The sequence below is a fragment of the Triticum dicoccoides genome, chromosome 1B, assembly GCF_002162155.2.
Source record: "Triticum dicoccoides isolate Atlit2015 ecotype Zavitan chromosome 1B, WEW_v2.0, whole genome shotgun sequence".
NCBI classification, from domain to species: Eukaryota; Viridiplantae; Streptophyta; class Magnoliopsida; order Poales; family Poaceae; genus Triticum; species Triticum dicoccoides.
Window position 1 is genome coordinate 532,436,697 of NC_041381.1, and position 16,594 is coordinate 532,453,290.

General features: G+C 46.8%; 4 protein-coding genes across 5 annotated transcripts; 1 reads left to right on the forward strand and 3 right to left on the reverse strand.

The window, feature by feature from the left end:
* The first annotated feature begins 2,236 nt into the window (after positions 1-2,236).
* LOC119347533 (histone H2B.11-like) lies at positions 2,237-2,908 on the forward strand. The gene has a single exon (XM_037616205.1). The coding sequence runs from the start codon at positions 2,312-2,314 to the stop codon at positions 2,759-2,761; it is 450 nt and encodes a 149-aa protein (XP_037472102.1). The 5' UTR covers positions 2,237-2,311; the 3' UTR covers positions 2,762-2,908.
* On the reverse strand, positions 2,869-5,820 carry LOC119347507 (probable monofunctional riboflavin biosynthesis protein RIBA 3, chloroplastic). 2 transcript variants are annotated; one of them, XM_037616203.1, is made up of 7 exons: positions 5,666-5,820; positions 5,252-5,555; positions 4,523-4,744; positions 4,080-4,405; positions 3,743-3,872; positions 3,330-3,626; positions 2,869-3,235 (listed from the first exon to the last, which is right to left on the reverse strand). In XM_037616203.1, exons 1-7 carry the CDS (start codon positions 5,719-5,721, stop codon positions 2,990-2,992), a joined length of 1,581 nt encoding a protein of 526 aa, XP_037472100.1. In that variant the 5' UTR covers positions 5,722-5,820; the 3' UTR covers positions 2,869-2,989. The 2 variants fall into 2 exon arrangements, with proteins under 2 accessions (XP_037472100.1, XP_037472101.1); XM_037616204.1 differs by lacking the exons at positions 5,252-5,555; positions 5,666-5,820 and adding an exon at positions 4,924-5,222 and having other exon boundaries at positions 4,523-4,728.
* Positions 5,821-6,626: 806 nt separating this feature from the next.
* LOC119307845 (50S ribosomal protein L17-like) lies at positions 6,627-8,894 on the reverse strand. The gene is made up of 6 exons (XM_037583936.1): positions 8,735-8,894; positions 8,554-8,608; positions 8,383-8,433; positions 7,515-7,606; positions 7,322-7,399; positions 6,627-6,950 (listed from the first exon to the last, which is right to left on the reverse strand). The coding sequence occupies exons 1-6, from the start codon at positions 8,788-8,790 to the stop codon at positions 6,797-6,799; spliced, it is 486 nt and encodes a 161-aa protein (XP_037439833.1). The 5' UTR covers positions 8,791-8,894; the 3' UTR covers positions 6,627-6,796.
* A 457-nt stretch (positions 8,895-9,351) lies between these two features.
* Positions 9,352-12,082, reverse strand: LOC119347549 (very-long-chain (3R)-3-hydroxyacyl-CoA dehydratase 2-like). The gene is made up of 9 exons (XM_037616206.1): positions 11,898-12,082; positions 11,709-11,794; positions 11,552-11,599; positions 11,358-11,446; positions 11,197-11,250; positions 10,434-10,501; positions 10,048-10,097; positions 9,841-9,938; positions 9,352-9,735 (listed from the first exon to the last, which is right to left on the reverse strand). The coding sequence occupies exons 1-9, from the start codon at positions 11,954-11,956 to the stop codon at positions 9,631-9,633; spliced, it is 657 nt and encodes a 218-aa protein (XP_037472103.1). The 5' UTR covers positions 11,957-12,082; the 3' UTR covers positions 9,352-9,630.
* Between the last annotated feature and the right edge of the window lie 4,512 nt (positions 12,083-16,594).

A 16,594-nucleotide genomic window follows, 5' to 3' on the forward strand; every position in this document is an offset into this window, starting at 1 on the left:
ATTGATAGCATTTACAGTCTACATCTCTTTTATTTCACTACATAACCCACTGAGAATTACAGTGTAGAAATCCCCTGCGAATTACAGTGGAATCCAACTGAGAATTACATTGTAAGTACACTGTAATCACTGACTAAGAAAAATACACTGGAATTCCGATGAAGATTGCAGTGTAAATCTGAATATAATTACAGTCTAAATCCTCTAAGAAAATACACTGGAATCAGATGCATCACAAGAACTTACAAACTAGCGATGCATCACAAGAACAGTCACAATTCCTCTGCTACCAATAACAGTGTAATTACACTGAATTTACACTGTAAAATCAGCTATCAATTACACTGTAAATCCACAACGCAATTCCACTATAAAAATTCAAGTGAATTACACAGTAATTCCACTAGAGGATATAGTGCAAATCCATGGCAATTACACTATAAATCAGCTATCAAATTACACTGTACATCACTGACAAATACACTGTAATTCCACTAACAAATACAGTGCAACCCCACTAACAAAAATACACTGCAATTAAGACATATACATTGTTATTCCACTAGCAAATACAGTGCAGATCCACTGACAAAATACACTGAAATTACACTATAAAATAACCAAGGATTACACTACAAATTGCTTTGGATTTACACTACAAATATTCTACCTATCCACTAGAAAATTACAATGAAAATCCAATATAAAATACACTGAAAATCACTCTAAAAAACAATGGGGATTACACTGTAAATTCAAAAAAGGAATTACAGAGTAAACCACATACCCACTAAACGATACCAGTGAAGAGAAATGGTCTATGGATTAAAGGCCCGGGAACAGAATACATCCGTTCAAATTGACTGAATACATCAGACTACTACAACTAAGCAAGCCAGCCTCACATGAACAAGTCGAATGCCAACAACCAATCAATTACAGATCAGCAGATCAAACTGACACACATCCTAGCTACCGCGCTTAGCAGATCAATCAAACGCATCCCAGAAACGGCACAACCTAAACAAATCTACACGGAAAAAAGCTGCGGGGGATGGATACAATCATCATATCTGACAGACAAAACCAACTCCCAACCTAACAGATCACTGGAACAACAAAAAGGGAGGGGAGGGGGGCGAATCCGACGAACAAAATCGCCAGCGGCGGAAATGGGGACGGGTCGGTGCGGCGCCGAGAGATGCCGCAGATCCCGACGGCGAAAACAGAAGGGAGGCGGAGGAAGCGGGACAACACGACGGAGAGCGCGAACGAGCCACCACCAAAACACTAGATCGAGCGGCGAGGCGGAGCTCCAAATCGCCATGGCAATCTCTCTCTCGCTAGACTCTATTCGGGGTTGCGTGTTTTAAGTCACAAAGGGGCTGGGAGGAGGAGGGTGACATGGGTTGCGATGAAAAAAATAACGGATCAACCACACGGGCCCGATAAGAGAAACGAGACAAAATAACGGGTCACACATGAATCTCAGCACACAGATCGCACGACACAGAAAATGGATGAAAGCGAATTGTTTTCATCCGGACGTAAATTAGCAGATCCGTTATTTTACCTGTAACTAATCGGGTTTCCTTGCAACGATTAACAACTGCCCATTGTTAACGGAGAAAAGGCTGATACATGCAGCTTGTTGTTAAGCGGAAAAAAGGCTAGTACATGCAGCTTGTTGTAGCAAAAAAAAGGAAAGTAAATGCATGCAGGCATGCAGCTTGTTTTAGCAAAAAAAAAAGAAAAGAAAGAAAAGTAAATGCATGAAGCATGGTTCTGCGGCTCGGCGTGATTAGCAACTTCCGGCCATAGCAGTCTCATGACATTATGTTGTTGTTTTTCTCTTGATTGCATCTTCGCTTTAATCTATATATCTTCAGAAAGTTTGTAATAGACGTGTCAATTATTCCCAAGAATAGTAGGATCACCAAGTCAATGATTGCAAACCAAACGGAAGTCTGTTTTTGCCAAAATTTTGGACATTGCAATGGCTACAATCCAAACAGCCATGCCTTGCCAATTTTTTGGTCATATGCCCTGGAATTGGTCTTGCCAATTTTTTGGTAGGGCAAGATTGGGCTCAATCCAAACAGCCCCTCAATCCTCACCGTTAGCAACATCGGACGCCTGGGATCCTTCCACCCCACCGATCCGCGCCCTCGCCTCCTCCACCAATCACACCCCCGCAAACCCCTCTATAAATTCAATTCCCATCTCATCCCACCGCAAGGCACCACCAGCGCTCTCCGATCATCCTCCTCCTCCTCCCCGCCGCAACCAGCCACCTCTCGATCCGTCCGCGATGGCGCCCAAGGCGGAGAAGAAGCCCGCGGAGAAGAAGCCGGCGGAGGAGAAGGCGGAGAAGGCCCCCAAGGGGGAGAAGAAGCCCAAGGCGGAGAAGCGGCTGCCGGCGGCCAAGGAGGGCGGCGGCGGCGGCGGCTCGGACAAGAAGACCAAGAAGAAGGCCAAGAAGAGCGTGGAGACGTACAAGATCTACATCTTCAAGGTGCTCAAGCAGGTGCACCCCGACATCGGCATCTCCTCCAAGGCCATGTCCATCATGAACTCCTTCATCAACGACATCTTCGAGAAGCTCGCGCAGGAGGCCGCCAAGCTCGCCAGGTACAACAAGAAGCCCACCATCACCTCCCGCGAGATCCAGACCTCCGTGCGCCTCGTCCTCCCCGGCGAACTCGCCAAGCACGCCGTCTCCGAGGGCACCAAGGCCGTCACCAAGTTCACCTCCTCCTAGGCGCTTCGTCCCCCGCCTTCTCTCGGCTCGTCGTGTTTGATGATCGTCCTGGGCCCAGTGATCGAGGCTCGTAGTTTGTAATTGTTTTCTTTTGTTACAATGAACAATGGATGAATGGAATCGCTACGGATTGGTTGCAATATTTCGTCTCAATTTTCGTTCGATCGTTGTATCAGAAAGAAATGAAGTTAAAGAAAATGATCTGTGGATCGTGTGGCCGGTGTATAATTAGCTAGTGGTGTTGTCTTCCGTAGGATTGAGGAATTCCTTCAGGAGGCCGCCGGGAAGGTCGGATCCGTAGAGGTGCCCCATCTTGGTCCTCTTGGTCTCGAGGTATTTCTGGTTCTCCTTGGTGATCGGCGAGATCACCGGGACCCGGCCCACCACGGCGAGCCCGTACCCCTTGAGCCCAACGAACTTTGCCGGGTTGTTCGTCATCAGCCGCATCGTGCGCACGCCAATGTCCCTAAGAATCTGAAACGACAGCAAGATCACCACCATCAATCATCAAGAACACACCAATCCTTCCCAAGAATGTTAAATCCGCCATGAAGAATTCAAGTACTACCTGGGCGCCTATGCCGTACTCGCGGGAGTCAATGGCAAGGCCGAGCTCGACGTTGGCCTCCACCGTGTCGCTTCCTTGGTCCTGCAGGTTGTAGGCAAGGAGCTTCTGGCCGAGCCCAATGCCCCGGCCTTCATGTCCGCGCAGGTACACGAGGACGCCACGGCCGGCCTTCTCGATCAGCTGCATCGCCAGGTCCAGCTGCTCGCCGCAGTCGCAGCGGGCGGAGCCCAGGATGTCGCCGGTCAGGCACTCTGAATGCACCCTCACCAGCACGTCTTCCCCGTCGCCGATATCGCCCTGCACATTTGCACCAAACCAGCCGGAGATTGATAAACTGGAAACAACTGGAATCGCACAATCAAACGAGTGGCTCATAGGTTTCTGCCAGAGAAACAGAATAAGAATTCCATTACCTTTGCAACAGCGATGTGCTCAGTTCCGTCCAGCTTGGATTGGTAGCAGTAAGCGCGGAAGAGGCCCCATTTAGTAGGCAAACGAGATACAGCGATCAGTTCCACCAGTTTCTCCCTTTTCCTCCTGTACCTGAATTTACAACAACATGCTGAAATGAGATCTCTTCTCAAAAGGGATATCTGGGACACTGTAATTATCCTAACATAGCCACATCTCATTTCAATTATCTATATTATCTTGGAGAGGAAAACAGGCTATACTAGCTAATGTCTAAACTGTAAAACAGAACAAAACAGGCTGTAAGTTCACAAAGGCTTCACCTTAAGGTATACTAACCGGATGAGATCAGCGATCGAGACAATCGGGATATCATGCTCCAAAGCCATCTGTTTCAGCGCCGGTGTTGATGCCATCGAACCGTCCTTCGGGTCGATGATGGTCGAGAGAACTGATACCGGGCGCAAACCGGCCGATGCGACAAGATCCACCGATGCCTCGGTGTGGCCGGCTCTTTTCAGCACGCCTCCGTTCCGGTACTTGAGGGGGAATATGTGGCCTGGCCTTCTGAGATCACTGGGCTTGGAGTCAGGGGAGGCTAGAGCAAGGATGGTCTTTGCCCTGTCTGCAGCTGATACACCAGTGGTTATGCCCACTCTGGCGTCCTGTATAGATAGGAAAAACAATGCTTCAAGTTACTTTCTTAAGTAAGGATTACAAACCTCATCAATCAGTGATTGTATAGTCCCTGCAACAAAGGTTATTGATCATAAGATTTTTACCACTGTCACTGTGGAAGCAGCAGCTGAAATGTCGCCAATTTCTGTGACCGGAGACATCATAGGAAGCATCAACCTTTCTAGGTCCTCTTCCTTCATGCCCACTGAGATGATGCCGGAACCATTTCTGATCATGAATGCAATTGATTCTGGGCTGGCTTGATCGGCTGCCATGATAAGATCCCCTTCATTGTCACCCTTCTCGTCATCTACGGCAATAACAAACTGGAGAAGAATGAATAGTTAACCTTGTAACTAAAGTCAACTATGTTTGAAAAAGGTGATAATTCATTTGAAGGCCCTGAATTTTGAAGCAAGCAAATAAACTGCTACATGAAAATGCAGTATAATGAATATCACGATACAGACACTGTTCATCATATAATTTTGATTACAGCAATCACCTTGCTCACTGGCGATGTGAAAAAAGGCAGTCATTCAGACAGCCTTGATAGTCCAAGCATAGCTTTAGAGCCTGCTTTACATGAAGGTGCTCAATTACTCGTAGTACAAGTTTACAGCTACGGTATCTTGGGAGAATAGGCAAGTGTGATTCATTCATCTTGTCATCTACAAGATGAAATGAAATAATGGAGGCTGGAAGGTAGTACAGTTCGGCATATCTTTAAGCACCGCAAAAAAAAGATGGCATGATCAAGCAGGGTCTATGTACAAGAGTTGCATGAATCAAACTATTTGTGTTCAGAAAATCAGGAATTTCTTTTTCCCTACCTTTCCCTCCCGCAGCGAATTTATTGCATCCTCGATCGAGGAGAAACCCTCCGTCGGTTTATCCGGGTCACCCTCAGCATCACTACTAAAGAAATCTCCTGTTTCTTGAGTGATTTCAGCACCAACAGTTGTGAAGGAAGCACTGGACCCGTTTAGTTCTTGCGAAATGGGCCCATTCTTGTTCTCGTTCAAAGGATCATTTCGACGCCCTGCATCACCAATTGCATAGCACCTTAATCTTAAGCATCCCTTTCTGATAACTGCAAATCCTATACTGTTGAGACTAACAGAGCATTGCTGAAGCCTGCAGGAATCCAAAGTCAGCACAGATGGCAATCACAGAGAAAATTCACGAAATTCTTCGTTCCCGGCAAGATCTTCAGCGACAGAGGAAAAAGAAAGTAAGAATTTTACCTTGCGTTAACAGTGGCATGGGACGACAAGTGTGAGCTCAGAAGAACGCAGTCCATCTGGCGATCCCCGTTAACCGATCTCTGGAAATCAGCTCCAAAATATGTTTATATACCTCTATCGCTTGTACCGCTGCGATGACTCTCAGCCTATCGCTTGGACTTATCTGGTCATGTGGATAACAGAAGAAAAACTCACGCAATGTGTAGCCAGACTGGCCACATGTTTCTGAGCTGCAAGATAGAAGCAGCCACACGGTTCAGGTGATGCCAAGATAGCACACCTTTTTTTTCCTTCATTCTTTCGGTTTGGGTCTAGTTAAGGGTCAAATGCTAGTAGATGTTGCACCTGAAAATGACAGGCAAACTGTACCCCTTAGCTTGAAATTTTGGATGTTTTCTCCCGAATACATATAAACGTCTCAGGTCAATGCACTTATTTTTTCACATGAAGCATCGTCGCGGGTCACATTAACAGAATAGAGGTTCAGGTGTCCCAGTAAACAAAAGGACTCAGGTTAAAACTTCTTCAGTTGCAAAACTGACCGCCTCCCCTTTCTGAGGTACAATATGGTCACAGGCTCACAGCATTTGCCTACTGTTTACTGAATAAGAAGGTAAATGAGGCTACTGAGCTCAACGATTTGGTAGGCTGCCTGCGCCTCGAGGGTGGCTGAAGGGAGAAAGAACGTAAACTGATCAGAGAGGGAGCTCAGCTTCCTCGAGATCGTAAGACACCATTTGGAATTCAGGATCAGTTCCGAGTCTTAACCATACGAATTCAGCACAACAGAGCAAAGTGCCAACATGGCCGCATTGCATCTTCATATCATGGGATTATGGAAGTTTCAGGATACCCAAGGGCGACAAAAAAACTTCGTCGGGCATTGCCAACATGGCCACATCGAAGCTATGATATGAACATGACAAAGTCCACCCTGTCAATGATCGGTACGCATGAACTCTTAACACATCAGCAACAATTTCTAGTCACAACGATCCTTGACAAATAATATAGATATTATGTGGAAACACAAGTTTTTAGTCTCTTACAGAATGGATCTCCTAATTAGCATGTCTAAAGATAAAAAAAACCTCACAAACATAAAATAAAGATAAACGATGCTTTTGGTTCTCATAGCCCTTCTGTTTTGGAGTTCTGGCTAACTTTAGGCCCTGCCCACTGTTGGCTGGCACAGGACTTGGTCCATGGATCAAGAGGGGCACGCTGGGGAGGCGGTGGAGTCGCAGGTTTGGCCTCTCGAAGTTCATTCTCCCGGTCGACAAACCTGTGTATGACATTGGCAACAGATGTTGAATTCAATCTCACCACGGCATATAGTTTATTTCTCTGCTGCATTGTGGCAATGTTCTTTATTAAAGTCGGTTCATTTACCAGAGTGAGAGAGATGGGAAAACAATTTTTTTTCATGTCATAACATCACCATTTCTTTGAAAAATATTTTTTATAGGCAATTTCAGACCTCAATCTAATTTTATTATACAATACGAATACAAAAGAGAACTAACTGGAACCATGTAGTGGAAGCACACTACTTGAATGTGAAGACTAAAATATACTCAACACAAACAGTGCAAATATGTTTTTTGAAAATTAAATTATGATTTTGTGCAGTAAGGTATATGAGTACAAACATACTCGATGTAAGCCATTGGTGCAGCATCGCCAATTCGTATCCTGGTTCGCAATAGTCTTGTATACCCACCAGCTCGATCCCTAGATATAAGTAGAAAATAACAAAGATATATAAGATGTAGCTTGAGAGGTTCTTTTGAGCATGCTAACCAGACCACAATAAAACCAACCCATACATAACATAGGTAAAACTTACTTGTAGCGGTACGCAAGCTCTGTGAATAACTTGTGAACAACATCATCACCCCGAACAAATGCCGAGGCACGTCTTGCTGCATCTAGTGTACCCAATACAATGATAGAACATTCATCAATATAGCAGCAATGGAAGTTTCATGAGAAAGAGCTACAGAAATCATGCACTATATCTGGGCATGAGCATTTAAGTCAAGGGAGTAGAGACACTCCTGGAATGTGGAATGATATAATTTTTAAGTACACATAAAAAATTTCTGTATCTGAAACCTATTTCGCGTTGACTTCCTCGTTAAGGGGTGACATTCAGATTTGTGCGAATTCATTTCGTATGATCACCGCTGTAACATCACTGACAAACAGGGTATCCTTGAATCACATACTGACTTCTTCACGAAAGCAGATTCCGTGAAGTTTCACTCGTACTTGCTTAAACAAAAGAATGCTAACACTTAATATCCACTCAGGTAGTCAAAACCTCAACAATCTAACAAGTTTCCATGAGAAGCCACAACAGGAAACAAGAAAACTCATATAAGACAACCGCATCACATTATTAGGCGAAGGGTTTCAATGCATAAGCCAATATGTCCAGATCATGACATTTCCATCCGAATTCGGCATAGCGAGTATGAGCACCAACCATGAATGGAGTCCTACACAGCTAGTAGCGCAAGATATGATGAACCTGCGAGGACAACCTGTCCATCTAATCAAGATGGCTGGTTTCATTACACCACTCAAGTAAACTAAACATAAATACGCGCCACTAAACAATCCAGTATACTGTCAAATTCAGTAGTGCAGGCCGCAGGTGGCGATTAGTGACTACTGAATAGTGAATACTGGTAAATGGCTCAAGGACGTACATATTTGCCGAGCTGCACCATCTGATCCGCCTTCCGCCGCACCTCCTTCGCCTGAAATGGACAGAAGCAACACATAAAAAAAGACCGAAATTCCCTGGCGCAGAAACCCTGCACTCCTCCCACCGCAAGGTGTTCGACGAAATGCCGGAGTAACATGAGGCAGGAAGCTACCTTGGCGACGGTGGTCTCGATCCGCTCGTGCTTCACCAGCTGCGACACCATCGTCCTGCGGCGAGAGGTCGGGATGGGGCGGGGAGAGAGGTGGCCATGGCCCGTGGGGTCAGGGAGAGAGCGAGAGTGAAACGTAAACAGAAGGCAGATGAGTGAGCGACAGGGACGGAGAGATGGATACCTGAGCATGGAGACGCGGTGGGCGGCGTGACGGCCGAGCTTGCGGAAGTTCCCCATGGCGGCGGCGGCGGCGGCGGCGGCGGCAGGAGCGGAGACTGGCCGGCGGTCAGCGATCAGACGGGTCTGCCAGGCTCCGTTTGTCTGGTTCTGACTGTGTGCTTCAGTTATGGGCCTCCAGGGCCCAAAATTAGGACGTTGTTTAGGCCACAATTTCTAACAAGGCCTGTGCTATTGTACAGCCGCTTTTCTAAAAAAAAGGTTTTCTCTAAAAAAACAAAAAATAAGTGTAAGACTATTTGCTCTCACTCCACATCCACTACCATCACATTGATTTGCAACTTTGGAAATTGAATCACTTGAAAAATAATTGGCAGTTGAATTGAACAAGCAGCTTAGGATTATCACACTGATTTGCAACTCTGTACTCTGGAAATGAAAATTAACAGGGGTATTTACTAGTATGCTTCTAGCAACCAAAGTGGAAGAGCAATAAAAGTTGTTTGATATTGTTTTTTAGCTGCACAAATAGTCCCGTACTTTTTTTTTCATACATTAAACAATCTGTTGTTTGATATTGTTTTTTAGCTGCACAAATAGTCCAGTACTTTTTTTCACACGTTAAACAATCTGTCATATTTTTCTCAAATGTCATAACCATGAGTTGCGCAACGTCTTCATTCCAATTCAGTAAATATGATAGAGATCACCAGTCTGCTAGTAGTACAATAAATTGCTGTTCCAAAGGCAATCAACCCCCAGTAATCTGCTAGTAGTATAGTAAGTTCGCTGTTCATCTCAGCCAAGTCTCCACAACTGCAGCAGCTGCAAGATCCCCAGGCAACCTGCTTGCCCACCGAATTTTGCGAAACAATGGCAGCTGAGTTGAACCTATTTCTTTCACGCCCGTTTCTTCCTGCCCGCTTTTCCCAGCTTGGACTTGCGCTGCTTGAACACATGCAGGTACAGCTTCAGCCACAGAAGCGGATAGCACAGCAGCACACCCTGTCACCGCAGTTTGCCGGTAAGTAATCAAGTGAACATTATGATAAAACAGAAGCAGCAGGGGTGCAGGGTGTATCCAGTCTCGCTGATCCGACATCGACGTACCACAAGAAATGAATGGTAGCTCATGGAGAACTTAGCAAAGAAGCCTGAGTAGAGGTCCCTCTCCTTCACAAATGGAAGAGCTTGGTACATAGTCCACACTGCATGCAGATATAGCAAGGAGAGTAGAGCAGCACAACAGTGGATTATCAGATTAAGGAAGATTGTTTTTATGGGCACAATGTGGTGCGAAAGAGTTTCTGAGCTTACTTTCTCCTGGTCCTACCCCAATTGGATACAGTGGGATAAAGGCAGTGTACCTACAGGTAGGAAGTTGTTTGAGATAAAGCTGTATCTGAGAACTGAGGTGCAATGGTGGTCTGAAAAACCAGAGGGGAGCAGAAAAAATTGTGAACTGGAAGTAATTCACATAGGATATGACTATTTTACAGTAGGCAATCCATTTTATAATCGCAAATAAAAGAGATTCTATGTACTAGTTCTTTCAAGAAATAATGAGGTCTTCTAATCAGTTGAGTTTATGCCGTGAGTATACTTTAACATGTTTGCACCGAGCAATGACTCATAAGATAGGGCAGCATTTATAATGAAAACAAAATATAAATGTGAGGATTGACACTGCTAAGCGATGGAACCTGAGGTAAGTCATCCATGCTGGACAAACTTTTAACGTAGTCAGAGCATAGTGAGAGTATCGAATGACCTGCAACATGACAACAACATATTAAGCGTGGTTCAAAAAAGTGGACCTTACGAACTACTCCCTCCGTTCCTAATATAATTATTTTTAGAGATTTCAATAGAGACTACATACGGAGCAAAATGAGTGAATATATACTCTAAAATATGTCTATATACATCCGTATGTAGTCCGTATTGAAATATCTAAAAAGACTTATATTTGGAACGGAGGAAGTATATCTTGTGAAGATTCTGAATAAGGGCCATTTTTCTACCACTAATTATTCCTAAAGATACCACATGCTACTATGCTTGCTCATCCGTATTTCCTCAAAAGGTAATCGCCGGTCTATTTTCTCTTAACAACTGAACATAATCAGGTTAACACATTGAGAAAAATACTTTATGGACAGAACAACCCTTCACAATGACACTTTTTTGAACACACTCTTCACAATGACACCATTAATGCTGACATTAATAGCAAATTAGCTTAGCAACAGATATATGGGTTCAGAGAAGAATCAAAGTTGTACTCCCTCCGTCCGGAAATACTCGTCGGAGGAATGGATGTATCTAGATGTATCTTAGTTTTAGATACATTCATTTTTATGCATTCCTCCGACAAGTATTTCCGGACGGAGGGAGTATATTAACATGCTTTCAGAACAGTAACTGATAAAAAGTGAGAAAACGAGAAGTGATTCTGCCACACACCTCAGATATGCTCCAAGCCATAAACGTTATGAATACAGAGAGACTGCCCTGAACCTGCATTTGCAATAGCAGATTGAACTTATCAGCCAAACTCTACAGAGCTGAAATATAGGACGAGCGAAGGAACTTGTTAAGGCCGTTGGTTGGTGCGTTCAACCCACCTCAGGGATTTGCCGGAGAAGGGCGAGGATGAAGTGAGTCCTCCCTCCCCATTGCAGGAAAGCAAGAAACGGCGAGGTGGGCACCAATCCTGAACAACCAAAAGGGCCAACGATGCAGAGTCAACTCACATCGCCAAAAGGGGAAAAACCAGGAGAAGACGAAATTAAGCCTAGCTAGCAGTGCATCCTCTCACCGACGGCGGCATGGACGGTCTCAAGAACCGCGCAGGTCTGCAGAAAGCCTACAGAGACGGCAAGAAAATGTGGAGAAGAAGTTATCAGTCCACACCACACGAAATTCAGAATTCAGATGAGAATAGAAATTAAGGGGAGGCGGGAGGGCGCACGCACATATGAGGTCGCCGGCGGCGGCGTACGCGGGGCGCACGGAGACGGGAGGGGCGAGGCAGGGGAGGAGACGGAGCAGGGCAACGGACCTGAAGTTGGACGAGGAAGGGGACCGGGAGATAAATTAGTTAGTTCAAGCGAATAGGGAATTCAACTGTTGCTGTTGCTGATGCTGGGAGGTGGTTTGGATACCATCCGATGGCCTGCAGGGAGTTGTAGGCGAGGAGGTAGAGCCGCGAAAGGCGAGCCATGGCCGCTGCCTCGCTTCCTTCTCGCCGCTGGCCGGCGAACCTCCCGAGGCGGGGAGACGCTTCGTGTTGGAACAGAGAGGGTTTGTCCTAGGATACCAGAAGTGGCTGCAGATGAGTATTGACGGAGCAGTTTATGTGGCTGAGGTTCTGTGCCCTCGTTGCTCGTCGTCTGTACTGCGATGACGTCTTTTGCCATAATTTGGTCAAAAAATGGGTTGAAATCTTTTTTTGGGGAAACGTTTGTATTCACCCGGCTAATCTTTCGGTGCGCGTCAACCGCCTCCGTGGGTAAATAGATCGGACGGTCAGGAGCCACCCTCATCTACTTCACATTCTTGCAACTCCACCCCTGTTTCAGAATCACTTCTGCAACTCAGCACTTGCTGCAGACGGACTACATGGCCAGGTAGGGTGCTCGCCCGTGCTCGCCGCTGGCCCCTCCGACAGTCGTCGTTTGCCGGCGAGGGAGGCCTTCGTTGTCCCAATTCCATCCCTCATCTTTTCTTTCGCCGCCTGTGACGCCCCCAATTCGACCGTACACTAATCATACACGTAAATGTGTACGATCAAGATCAGAGACTCACGGGAAGATATCACAACACAACTCTAGACACAAATTAAAATAATACAAGCTTTATATTACAAGCCAGTGGCCTCGAGGGCTTGAATACAAAAGCTCGATACACAAGAGTCAGCGGAAGCAACAATATCTGAGTACAGACATAAGTTAAACAAGAATGCCTTAAGAAGGCTAGCACAAAAGCAACACAATCGAAGAGGCAAGGCCTCCTGCCTACGACCTTCTAACTACTCCTAGTCGTCGGCAGTCTCCATATAGTAGTATCCGTCGGCGGTGGCATCTGGCTCCAGGGATCCACCATCTGGTTGCATCAACCGGAAAGAAGATAGAAGGAGGAAAAAAGGGGGTAGCAAAGCAACCATGAGTACTCATCCAAAGTACTCGCAAGCATCAGATCTATACTAAGTATGCATTGGTATCAAATGAAAGGGTTGTAACTGTGGACTGAACTGCAGAATGCCAGAATAGAGGGGGAGGCCTAGCCTATCGAAGACTAGCATCTTCAAGCAGCTCCGAGCATATTGCAGCATGTAGGAGAGTAAAGAATAGCATTTTTATTTAACAATCATGTTGTAGAAACAACACCCAGAGATCCTTCCCCGACTCCCTGCGGGAAAGCAATCTCGGAGCCACATATCCATCACATATCTCAAGTATCCATTTCTAGTTATATAAGATCAGGATATAAATCTGAACGTCCATTACCATGGACACGGTATTCGAATATATAACTTCCCTGCAGGGGTGCACCACGTTTTCCAACACGCTTGATTACTCTGGCCGGACACACTTTCCTTGGTCATGCCCGGCCTCGGAAGATCAACACGTCGTAGCCCACCTAGGCTCAGTAGAGAGGTCCCCACCGCTCTACCTCCTAAGCACTTCGGGGTCTGGGCCCATCGCCCGTTGCACTCCGGGTTGTTGCAAGCAGGGCGGACCAGGCTCCACCACTACAGGATGGTGCCGGCCCAGCCGTGCCGCATTGATGAACTGGACGTCTGACAAAGCTTCGGCTGATACCGCGACGTCGAGGCCCATAACTATTCTGGCGTGGTGGTTAGTGCGTAAAGCAACACAATCGAAGAGGCAAGGCCTCCTGCCTACGACCTCCTAACTACTCCTAGTCGTCGGCAGTCTCCATATAGTAGTATCCGTCGGCGGTGGCATCTGGCTCCAGGGATCCACCATCTGGTTGCATCAACCGGAAAGAAGATAGAAGGAGGAAAAAAGGGGGTAGCAAAGCAACCATGAGTACTCATCCAAAGTACTCGCAAGCATCAGATCTATACTAAGTATGCATTGGTATCAAATGAAAAGGGTTATAATTGTGGACTGAACTGCAGAATGCCAGAATAGAGGGGGAGGCCTAGCCTATCGAAGACTAGCATCTTCAAGCAGCTCCGAGCATATTGCAGCATGTAGGAGAGTAAAGAATAGCATTTTTATTTAACAATCATGTTGTAGAAACAACACCCAGAGATCCTTCCCCGACTCCCTGCGGGAAAGCAATCTCGGAGCCACATATCCATCACATATCTCAAGTATCCATTTCTAGTTATATAAGATCAGGATATAAATCTGAACGTCCATTACCGTGGACAGGGTATTCGAATATATAACTTCCCTGCAGGGGTGCACCACGTTTTCCAACACGCTTGATTACTCTGGCCGGACACACTTTCCTTGGTCATGCCCGGCCTCGGAAGATCAACACATCGTAGCCCATCTAGGCTCAATAGAGAGGTCCCCACCGCTCTACCTCCTAAGCACTCCGGGGTCTGGGCCCATCGCCCGTTGCACTCCGGGTCGTTGCAAGCAGGGCGGACCAGGCTCCACCACTACAGGATGGTGCCGGCCCAGCCGTGCCGCATTGATGAACTGGACGTCTGACAAAGCTTCGGCTGATACCGCGACGTCGAGGCCCATAACTATTCTGGCGTGGTGGTTAGTGCGTAAAGGCCAGAGGCCAACTCAGAACAAATACCCAAACCATTAGTGCATTGGGGGCTCGCGGAGACGAGCAGAGACTCACGATAATGTGACCCCGTCGCCCCGTCTCGTGGACTTACGGCAAGGGCCCAGACTGCCCGACCGTGCCACGTGGAAAACTCGCGGGTGCTCTACGGGCCCGCCCGACTTTCACATCAACTCACGGGTACCCCTCAGGGCCGACCCGACTTCAACAATGGTCTCAAGTAAAGTCCGGGTAACCGTGTGTCCAAACAGCAAGGGGAAAACCCGAGGAATCACCCTCGGTGGATTCCACTCGGTGTAATCATCAAGGTGAAGATAAGAGGAACCACCCTCGAGGTTCACACTTGAGGGGTTGCACGAAAGAGTCGTATTGGAAGTGGTTAAGGAGGAATCACCCTCGATGACCATGACCGAATAGCTACACTACAGAGATCTCATCAGGAGTGATGTATGAGGTACCACCCTCTACACTCGATAGTAGTTCTGCAGAGTCGAGCAACAAAATGGGCATGATGTGATGTGAGGTGTCGGGCTCTGGTCGTCGATCACGTTGATCGAGTCGTCGATGATAAAGCAGGGCAACAAGGATAAGGTGGGGGTCACTGATGGACCACTAACCAACCTATACTAAGCAGTTTAGGATAAGCAAGTAAGGTACAACAGTAGGTACAAAAGCAGGCTATGCATCAGAATAGGAGCAATCAATTACAGTAGCAAAATCTAATGCAAGCATGAGAGAATGGAATGGGCGATATCGGGATGATCAAATGGGGGGCTTGCCTGGAAGCTTCGATGAGAGGGAAGAAAGGTCGTCGTCGACGTAGTCGATCACAAGGGCATCAGCAGCGGTCTCGGGGTCTACCGGGGAGAAGAGGGGGGAGAAACAGAAAATACAGAGCAAACAGATGCATGACAAAGCATAACATAGCAATACACGATGCAAGGGGTGTTCTAACGCAATGCTACACGATACCGGCAAAGGGGGAAAACATCCGAGAAAGTATCCCCGGTGTTCGGCATTTTCGAACGGACGAACCGGAGGGGTAAGGTTGCACGTTCGCTATGCTAGGGGCATGTGGCAGATGAACGGACTGGGCGTTCGGATTCGCCTCGTCGTTCTGAGCAACTTTCATGTAGAAAACTTTTTCATCCGAGATACGGTTTATTTTCTAAGATTTTTCAAAGATTTAACAATACCCGGAAAATTCCTGAAATTTCACGAAGTCTGAGAATTCGTCGGTTTTTTAAACATCACTTAGCTGTTTTCCGGAGGCTATAGCTATTGCTATGTACATCCTATGATTTTGTGCCTTATATCAATTGTGAGCATTTCTCTGCAATCTACATGTTAGTATCACTTTCATCTATATTAGAGTTCATTTGCTTGATCATCAACGACACTAAAGTAGCTATGAAAATAAAGTTGTTTTTCGGTTTTTCGGTTAACAGAACATACCACTTTGCGATTTTCATAGAATTTAATCCATACATCAAAAGGATTTGGTCCAGTGGGATAAAATGAAGTTTGTCATGTATACTTTCTACTCATATTATTTTTACTCCTGTTAGTAGTTGTCTAACCACTGATTAGCGGCTGTCTAGGGGGTTAGTCAATGTAGAAATTCAAAAGCTAACTGGTAGCAGCTACAGTGGCTGGCTAGTAGTAATAGTAGGTTCAGCATAGCAGCAATTTGGGCAGGGGCGTGGCTGCAGGCATGTGAGGCGCAGCAGCATTCACAAGCAGAGCAGCGCGGGCGCCAGCGGCCCTTGGCAGCCGCAGCAAGGAGAGCAGGCGGCGGCCGGCGACAGCGTGCAGCAACAGGCTGGTGACAGCGGCAGTAGCGCAGATCAACAGCAGCAGGTACAGCAGGGGCGCGCGGCCGGGGCACCGCGGAGCAGCAGCAGCAGTACAAGGAGCAGCAAGCAGAGCAGTGAAGCAGCGAGCAGGCGCAGCGGTTGGCGAGCAGCAGCAAGCCGCGGCGAGGCTACGCGCGGGCGCGCACGCACAGCAGCGACACCAACAACGCAGGAGCGGCAGCCGCACCCACGCGTACGCAGGGGTTCGGGCACGATGGTGATGGCGG

Coding starts and splice junctions, on each gene's coding strand:
- LOC119347533 (XM_037616205.1), top strand. CDS start 2,312: ATGGCGCCCAAGGCGGAGAAGAAGCCCGCGGAGAAGAAGCCGGCGGAG.
- LOC119347507 (XM_037616203.1), bottom strand. CDS start 5,721: ATGGACTGCGTTCTTCTGAGCTCACACTTGTCGTCCCATGCCACTGTT. Junction 4,406..4,522: donor CTGCTTCCACAGTGACAGTG/GTAAAAATCTTA, acceptor CTATCTATACAG/GACGCCAGAGTGGGCATAAC. Junction 3,627..3,742: donor AGCACATCGCTGTTGCAAAG/GTAATGGAATTC, acceptor GCAAATGTGCAG/GGCGATATCGGCGACGGGGA.
- LOC119307845 (XM_037583936.1), bottom strand. CDS start 8,790: ATGGGGAACTTCCGCAAGCTCGGCCGTCACGCCGCCCACCGCGTCTCC. Junction 8,434..8,553: donor TCGAGACCACCGTCGCCAAG/GTAGCTTCCTGC, acceptor TGTCCATTTCAG/GCGAAGGAGGTGCGGCGGAA. Junction 7,607..8,382: donor TGGTGCAGCTCGGCAAATAT/GTACGTCCTTGA, acceptor ATCATTGTATTG/GGTACACTAGATGCAGCAAG.
- LOC119347549 (XM_037616206.1), bottom strand. CDS start 11,956: ATGGCTCGCCTTTCGCGGCTCTACCTCCTCGCCTACAACTCCCTGCAG. Junction 10,098..10,433: donor GCATGGATGACTTACCTCAG/GTTCCATCGCTT, acceptor TCCTACCTGTAG/GTACACTGCCTTTATCCCAC. Junction 9,939..10,047: donor TGGGGTAGGACCAGGAGAAA/GTAAGCTCAGAA, acceptor ATCTGCATGCAG/TGTGGACTATGTACCAAGCT.